The following is a 7,650-nucleotide window of genomic DNA, read 5'->3' as shown; positions in this document are numbered from 1 at the left end:
TAGTCGAAATTAGTTGGTTGAAACAGTTGATTAAGATAAAATTAATAAAGAATATATGAAAGGTCTTAAATTTACAAAATTTATGAAAGTATCACTGTGAATCAAGTAATTGATTAAGATAAAATTAATAAAGAATATATGAAAGGTCTTAAAGTAACAAAATTTATAAAAATATCACTGTGAATCAAGTAATCTACATAGTTCATTGGCTGCCACACAATGGGAAATTGAATTCCTTGTATCCAAATATTAACATAAGAGCTGTCATGACTGTCAAGTGTAGTTGACAACCAAATATTAATCGATATCAAGGTATGCTTGATTTCTTGTATAGCTTTTATTTCATATAAATATTTTGTTTACTGTGCACACACCAAAGTTTAGGACTCCTGAATTTCCTTCTCTTAAACCTCCAAATTAAAAAAGAAAGAAAAAAAAAATCAAGAGTTGACTTTGTCTTCTTTTGCTTTTTTTTTTTTTGACCAGATTGGTACGAAGGGGTTTCCTTTAGGACGGGCCGAGGCCTGAACGGAAATCGGAACGGGTTTGGACTTAATATTTTTTTGTTAATTTTACACACATTTTATATATATATATATATATATATATATAATTTTTTTTTACTAAAAGTACACAAGGGCCTGGGGCCCTGGTTGAGCCCAAGCTCAAACCTAATCCAACTTGGCAGACGTTGGTGCACTACCCATTTGCTTTTTAGTGCTTTTTCATTTTTCAACAATAGAGTTTTTACAAAAGTAAGCTCAATATTTCATAGAATAACAAACACATTTAAATTTTAAATTATTTATTTAAAGCTGTAAAATGAAAAATATTCTACCATAAAAAAAACATCTTTCTCACAGTGTGTTTTTAATGTTTTATGTCAATGGCCTCTTTTTCATAATTATCAAAAGTTGAGTGTCTATTTATTTATTTTTAAAAAATGGGTGGTAATTTGTTATTCCCTTTAAAGTTTTCAACACTTTGGACCGTTTTTACTCGCGTTCAAACCGACCCATCTCGTAATCTCTCTCTCTCTCTCTCTCTCTCTCTCTCTCTCTCTTCTTTCGAGTGTATAAATACGAACATCAAAACCTAGCCACCGGGCATGATTGCGTAACCTGACGGAAAGCCACAGGATCGAAAAAATTTTCCGGCGATGTCGACGATGCGTTTTCCCGCGACCAGCGAGAGGGAGAGGCGGCGGAATCTCTCCCCCGAGCCCTCCGCGGTTGCGGACCTCCGGCTCTGCGGCCGCCATGCCCTTCTCTTTGACGACGACGCCTCCGCTGCTTTCATTAACTCCGTCGATGCCCTCCTTCCCTGGAGCGCTCACCCATCCCTTCTCCTTGACCGGTACGATGTTCGGCACCTCCTCACTGATCTTCCCCCTCGCCGGAAGAGCGGGTCCGCTTCTCTTCCCCCTCTGGAATCCGGCGTCTCGGAGTCTGACCTAGAGCGCGAGCGGTATCAGGATCTCCCTGAATGCGATGAGGGCGGCGACGATGGCGTGGCAGAGTGTCGAGGTTCGTATCGTGATCTTTTGCGCTAATTCTCTTACCTTTCCCTTCTGTTTACATTTCCCAGAGATATTTTCAGGTTGACTTACCATATTTCGACTGTTTATGGGTTCTTCGTTTGGACACAATTATTTTGTTTGGATGATTGATCATATTTTAGTAAAAGTGGATTGGATATCCACGGTATCCATCACAACTGGGTTTTATTTTTCCCCTCCTTTTTATAAGGTTCAACTTTTCAATGTGAATTCCTTATGTACAGAACAATATTGAAATTGGGTTTTTAAGTTTTGATTCCGCATCGATGTCATGTTTTCCTAGTTGCGTATTGGTTTTCTTTTTACAATTGTAGTTGCTTCTTGTTCTAGCTCTTAGTGTCTCTATCGGGACTTTATCGTATTGTTTTTAAACTTTAGTTTTGCTTTGAATTCTTTTTTGAGTTTCGCTTTACCCTATCGCCCGTGGCTTCTTGTTCTAGCTCTTAGTGTCTTAATTGGGATTTTAGCGTATTGCTAGGCTTTATTTATTTATTTATTTATTTTACATTAGTTTTGATTTGAATTCTTTTTCGAGTTCCTAGCTTTCTCCTATCGCCCGTGGTTAGCGAGGAACTAGACAAAATTGATCCAGATTGATGCATTGTTTCATTGCGGTGTTTCAATTAGATAGAGTTGAACTCATTAACCGAGTCAAGATAAAACTGGATATGTGATTCAATTAGTTGATATACCGTTTCTCCGTTTTCTTTGGGAACACCTGTGGTTGCAAGCTTCGTGTACGTATCTGTTTTATTCTATGGGGATTGGGATTTTTCTGTATAATATGATATGTATGTACCTATAGTATATATTTGTACAATAACTCTTTAGGAGCTGAGCTAAGATGAGCATCATTTGTTTGGGCTTGGCTCATCCATGTAGAAGATCATGATAATTGCTGAGCTGAGTTGAGACAGATGTCACCTGTTCAGACTTGGCTCATCTATGTAGAAGTAGAAGATCAAGATAATCACTGTTCATAGAGCTCTTTTAGGTCAATGGATGAATTTCTGTTCATCTCATGATTATGCTGTCATTTTTTGTCCATTCGAAATTTCTGGCTTTACTCGGATGGCATTATTGCACAATCATTCTTGGTTGATCTAAGACTTTTTGGCCTTCTGTAGGGGATTTGTAGACACCTTTTTCTTCACTCTTTTCTTTTTTCTTCTTTTTTCTTTGATTTTGTTTTTGTGAGGTGGGCATGGTTTATATGAAATCAGTGTGTTGTTATCCATATTTCAAGCTTGCAGGAAGGATGTCTATTTACTTCATCACCTCTTCTCAGTGAGACAAGTAAGAGAGCTTTAAACTGTATCTAACTTTGTTCATTTTCTATTTATTGTGCATAGAACTACTGGTAGCACTTTTTGTATGTATTTTCAAGCCCTCTGGTTGGAGTGCAGCATGTTGGCTAAAACCAGTTGCCTTTTATTGTTATTTACAGAGTCAAGTAAATCTGGTGCCTATGGGGCGGTTGCTTTCTCATATGGAAATGGTCTTGATGCATCGAATGCTCCAGGGATGTCTGAAACTGTGGGTTATCACCCACCTTTTTCTGTACCCGAGAACCTACTTCATAGCCTAGTAAGTGTACACATGTTTGCTTGTTTGTGTTGCAATTTTTGTTACTTTGTCTAAATTATTATGGAAAGGATATAATGGCTTAATCGTTATGTCAGGTGTTGCCAAATGATGATTAAGATTGTCCTGGTGCATTTAGTTTTCTATCTAAGGCTTACTGTGTCTAAGTTTCAGATATATGGAGCAGGAATCGAATACTTTTCTGACACAAGGTTGCCATCATGGGCGCCTTGTTTTTTGGTGATTCGTGACTGAAGCAATTTGCAGGTGGGATTAGAATCGTAGGATTTCAGTGCTTGAAGATGGCCTATGTCAGCTGAATATGTGGGAGGGAATTGGGTTGCCTTCAACAGGCAGACTTCTCGTGAAGTCCGTTTGAGATATATATTACATGAGACATAATGCTGCTGTTTTTAAGATATTCTATCCGCTTTCACCAATTAAATTGTTTCTTATATCTTGCTTAGTGCAAATATGCATTAGTTGAGAGGATGTTTGTTTCTGCATATGTTGTTGCAGCCTCCATCAGAGAAGCTTCATCAGATAATGTCCAGAACAGCTCTCTTTGTGAATAAGCATGGAGGGCAGTCGGAGATCATCCTGAGGGTGAAGCAAGGAGACAATCCAACATTTGGTTTTTTAATGCCTGATCATAATCTTCATCCATACTTCAGATTTTTAGTTGATCATCCAGAATTGTTACTAGCTGATACAGGCAGTGCGAATCTTCAAGAACCTGCTCAGAAGGCAGATGCTGTGGAAGATAATACTGTTTCAGCAGGTGCTCTCTCATTGCTTGGATCTATGTATGGTAATGAGGAGGAGGAGGATAGATCCCAAAAGGTTGCTTCTGATACCAAAAGTTTGTTGTCGCCTGAAGTTGCTGCTGCTGCAAGTGTCAGCTGTTCTGATTCACCAGATGCGCAGGAGCATTCTGCTGAAATCACTAAGAAAAATGAGGTAGCTACATCCATGATTAGTGATAAGAAAAAATTCCTCTCTCCTGAGAAGAAAAGCACTCCAGTTGAAGTCCAGACATCTGATGTACATGGAAAGAAGCGAGTGCCTGAAGTCCCAAAGACAGCTTTTGCATCCACCAGTAACCATCAAGCACTGGCTTCAAGTATTCTAGAAGATAACCTTCCAATTTTGGAGCCACCAAATTTTCTCAAAAGTGCTGTGGAAAAGGTTGTTGAGTTCATTGTGAGGAATGGAAAGCAATTTGAAGCAGTTCTCATAGAGCAGGATAAACCACATGGGAGATTTCCATTTCTTCTGAAGTCTAACCCATTTCATCGTTATTATCTAAAGGTTCTTCAAGAAGTACAAGAGGTATGTAGCAGCAGATCCATTTTGCATTCATCAACTTCTTATATCTATGTATTTCTTATTGTATCCTCGTCTTTTGGTTCTCAAGATTAGGGATCTCTTAGCTTGTCATTTCTGCCCATGCTTTATTGAAGCTGCAGCTAGTAACCATTAGTGATGCACTTCTAAATTTCTAATAACGACTACATGGTAGGAATGCTAGTACAAACATTTTGAAGTTGAAAATTCAATTGAATTTGCAAAGAGCTGATGTTGAATAAATCAAATGTAGGAATGAAATTGTTCAGATGCAAACAATCTAACTATATTGGGAAATGGATTTGATTGGTTACTGTATGGCCAGAATACTGAAAGTTCAAATCCATATCCTACATGGTTACATCTCTAATGATTTTTTGTATGCTGACTAGTTCATAATGAGCATCTGGTGTGACTGGTTTCGGTTTCATTTCTGAAATATAGATTGTGTTGGTGTGTTTGACTGGTGGTTGGAGAATGTCATCTTTGTATGTGGTTCAATCATTCAAATCATGTTAGTTATTCAATCGGCGACTCAATTGCAGGTTGATTTTATGTTTGCATTCTCTCTTTTTCATCTTCAACTTTATCTGGCTATTGCAGTCCAAGACTTCTGGGAAGAGTTCAAAAACTCGGAAACATGATCCAGAAGGGCATTCAAGTGGCAGTAAAAGAATCAAAGAAGTTAGTAAGTCAAAAGACTCTGATGATTCACAAAATGGTAGATCTATTGGTAGAGAATCTGCTATTGCTGGCCAATCGATAGTTGCATCTGATTTAGACAAGAAAGAGAAGTTCAAGATGGTAATTGGTGGGCCTTCTTCAAAGAAGGACACATCGGATCAGTCTTCTAAACCAGTGCAACGTCATTGTGGCATGAGTGTTGATGCAGCTGCTGAAATAGTTTTAGCAGCAACAAGGGGTCTTAGGAACCAGAAATCAAATGTTTCCATGAGCTGCTCAAGTATTCTAGAGAATGGTGCTCAAACTGCAACTAATGTTATGCACCAAACAAAAAGTATTGGCAGCCATTCTATTTCATCTCATGGTCATGATTCCCACACTAAACCAAATTCAGATATGGAGTCTGGCAAAATTCCTTCTGGATATGCATCTGGCATGAAAGCTATTGGCAGCGGTAATGTCTTAGCTGCAAAAGCCATGGCAAAAACTGCAGCTCTTGCGGCGGCTGATGAGGCAGACTCTTCTGAAGCATGTTTAACCAAGGCCGAAAAGCAGAAAGCAGAAAGGTTGAGGAGAGCAAAAATGTTTTCAGCAATGCTGAAAAGTGACAGCCATCAGAGTACTGGGTCGATACCTCGTCTGTCACCACCACTTTCAAATTCAGGACTTTCTTCTGGTAAACTTGCTCCACTAGGCAATCTTCCACAAGTTGCTGCTCAACCAACCACCTCAGTAGCAGAGCCTGTGGATGCCATGTACAGAGAACTTGATGGTAGCATAGTTTTGGTTGATGGTGATCCTTCTACGATGAAGTTGGAGTTGCAGGGGAAAGATTCTGCTGGACAGTCTGAGGAGAGATCAACAGAGAAGCAGCATTTGGGGTCCAAGAGGCACGACAAAGACCCCAGTGGTCATAAGCACTCGAGGAGTAAGCACCGAAGGAAGGAATCATCTCGATATGATGAAGAGGATGACTCAGAGGAATCAGAGGAAGATTCTTACGGAAAAAGGTCAAGGTACAGGTCCCAGGAGAAAGACAGATCAATATCTGGAAAGCATGACCATGAAGATCTGGATGAACATAAGCATTCAAGGAAGAGGCATCGGCACAGTGGATCGTCACAGCATGCTGAAGAAGATAACGATGGTGGCCATTCCTCACACAAAGACAGGGAAACTGAATCTAGACACAAGAGCAAGCATCACAGGCACTCTGAACGCAGGCATCGACATCGACATGAAAGCAGAGCTGAAAGCACGAGTAGGCCTGAAAAGCATAGGACAAAATCCCATTCAGAAAGAGAGGTAGACGATAATGCTATATGCATAACCACAGTGGATAATGATGGTACAACATTATCTTTGAATCACCCCAATAATTTGGAGGCACAAGACAACTCCCATACTGTTACAGAGGTTTCTGACGAGCTAAGACAAAAGGTCCGAGCGATGTTGTTGGCCAACATGTAATTCACATTCCGTGCACGGTCATTTTATTTCCAGATGATCGTGCTTTATTCTTTATTGTTGTAGATCTATGCAAAAGTTGATTACAATTGTACTTTAGTTTCTCCTGATAGTATTACTTGTTGCTGTCTCATCATTAAAAAGTGTAAAGTGTACTGAGGCTTTTCTGCCTTTTCATGTGCGCGTGCCTATGCCCTAAGCATGTCTTCTTCTCTCCTGAAAGGCAAACCAGGGTGTGATTGCACATTACCGTACCTGCTAGGCTGTGTTAGGTTGTTCTTGCAATTCTAACACATGCCAGTACAGTTCGACTTGAACATTCTTTAGGGCTTGCAGGCTAGTACAAGTCCTTTAGCCGCCTAGGTAAGTTGAATCTTATCGATTCCTCGGCTGGCGACTGGAGCTGGCTCTTTTTACAGATGTCTTTTTTTAGTGACATATAATTGCAATTGATCCTTTTTTTTTTTCATAAATCGTTTGAAATCCATCAAACCTTGATGACTTGATGTCCTGAAAAACTTGATGACCTTGATGATCCGGAACAACCAAAAGCTTTGAATGCTTTGGTTTGGCTTTGCCTATAAAAGCACAAAAAGCACTCGCAAAGCCCAAAGCAAATTTTCAAAAATAACTCATTTCAATATGATCTTGAAGGTCATGTTACGCAGAATCAAACATTTGCTTATCAAATTAGCTCATACCTTAAAAAAGCACTCGAAATTATGAGGAACTTTCAAAGAAATGCAAAGCAAAGTCATGTCCGCTGACAATATCGCTGGGTTGCCATTTAAGGAGATCGACAGACCTTGTAAGGTTATTATATCACACATTGCTGACCATGTCAATAGGAAAACCAGATGTTAAGTCATGATATATACGACCATTAAGGTCTTCAATTAAACAATCCGAAACTTAAAAATTTGTTTCCAGAATTTTTAGGGGAGCCATGGGGAGGCTTCCAGAGGAAAAGCGAAAAGGAATCTAAGAAGTGTTTGGTTCTTTGAAGTCTT

The 7,650-nt window shown here is 39.3% G+C and overlaps 1 protein-coding gene across 3 annotated transcripts; it reads left to right on the top strand.

The window, feature by feature from the left end:
• Positions 1-1,071: 1,071 nt before the first annotated feature.
• Positions 1,072-6,773, top strand: LOC116257369 (uncharacterized). Of its 3 annotated transcripts, none has more exons than XM_031634022.2 (4): positions 1,072-1,526; positions 3,006-3,145; positions 3,662-4,474; positions 5,093-6,773. In XM_031634022.2, the coding sequence occupies exons 1-4, from the start codon at positions 1,160-1,162 to the stop codon at positions 6,641-6,643; spliced, it is 2,871 nt and encodes a 956-aa protein (XP_031489882.1). In that variant the 5' UTR covers positions 1,072-1,159; the 3' UTR covers positions 6,644-6,773. The 3 variants fall into 3 exon arrangements, with proteins under 3 accessions (XP_031489882.1, XP_031489883.1, XP_031489887.1); XM_031634023.2 differs by lacking the exon at positions 1,072-1,526 and adding an exon at positions 1,561-2,854; XM_031634027.2 differs by lacking the exons at positions 1,072-1,526; positions 3,006-3,145 and adding an exon at positions 3,198-3,409.
• Positions 6,774-7,650: the final 877 nt, after the last annotated feature.

This window comes from Nymphaea colorata, chromosome 7, assembly GCF_008831285.2.
Source record: "Nymphaea colorata isolate Beijing-Zhang1983 chromosome 7, ASM883128v2, whole genome shotgun sequence".
Classification (NCBI taxonomy): Eukaryota; Viridiplantae; Streptophyta; class Magnoliopsida; order Nymphaeales; family Nymphaeaceae; genus Nymphaea; species Nymphaea colorata.
The sequence above is the reverse complement of the archived record's forward strand: the minus strand, read 5'-3'. Positions and strand labels throughout refer to the sequence as shown.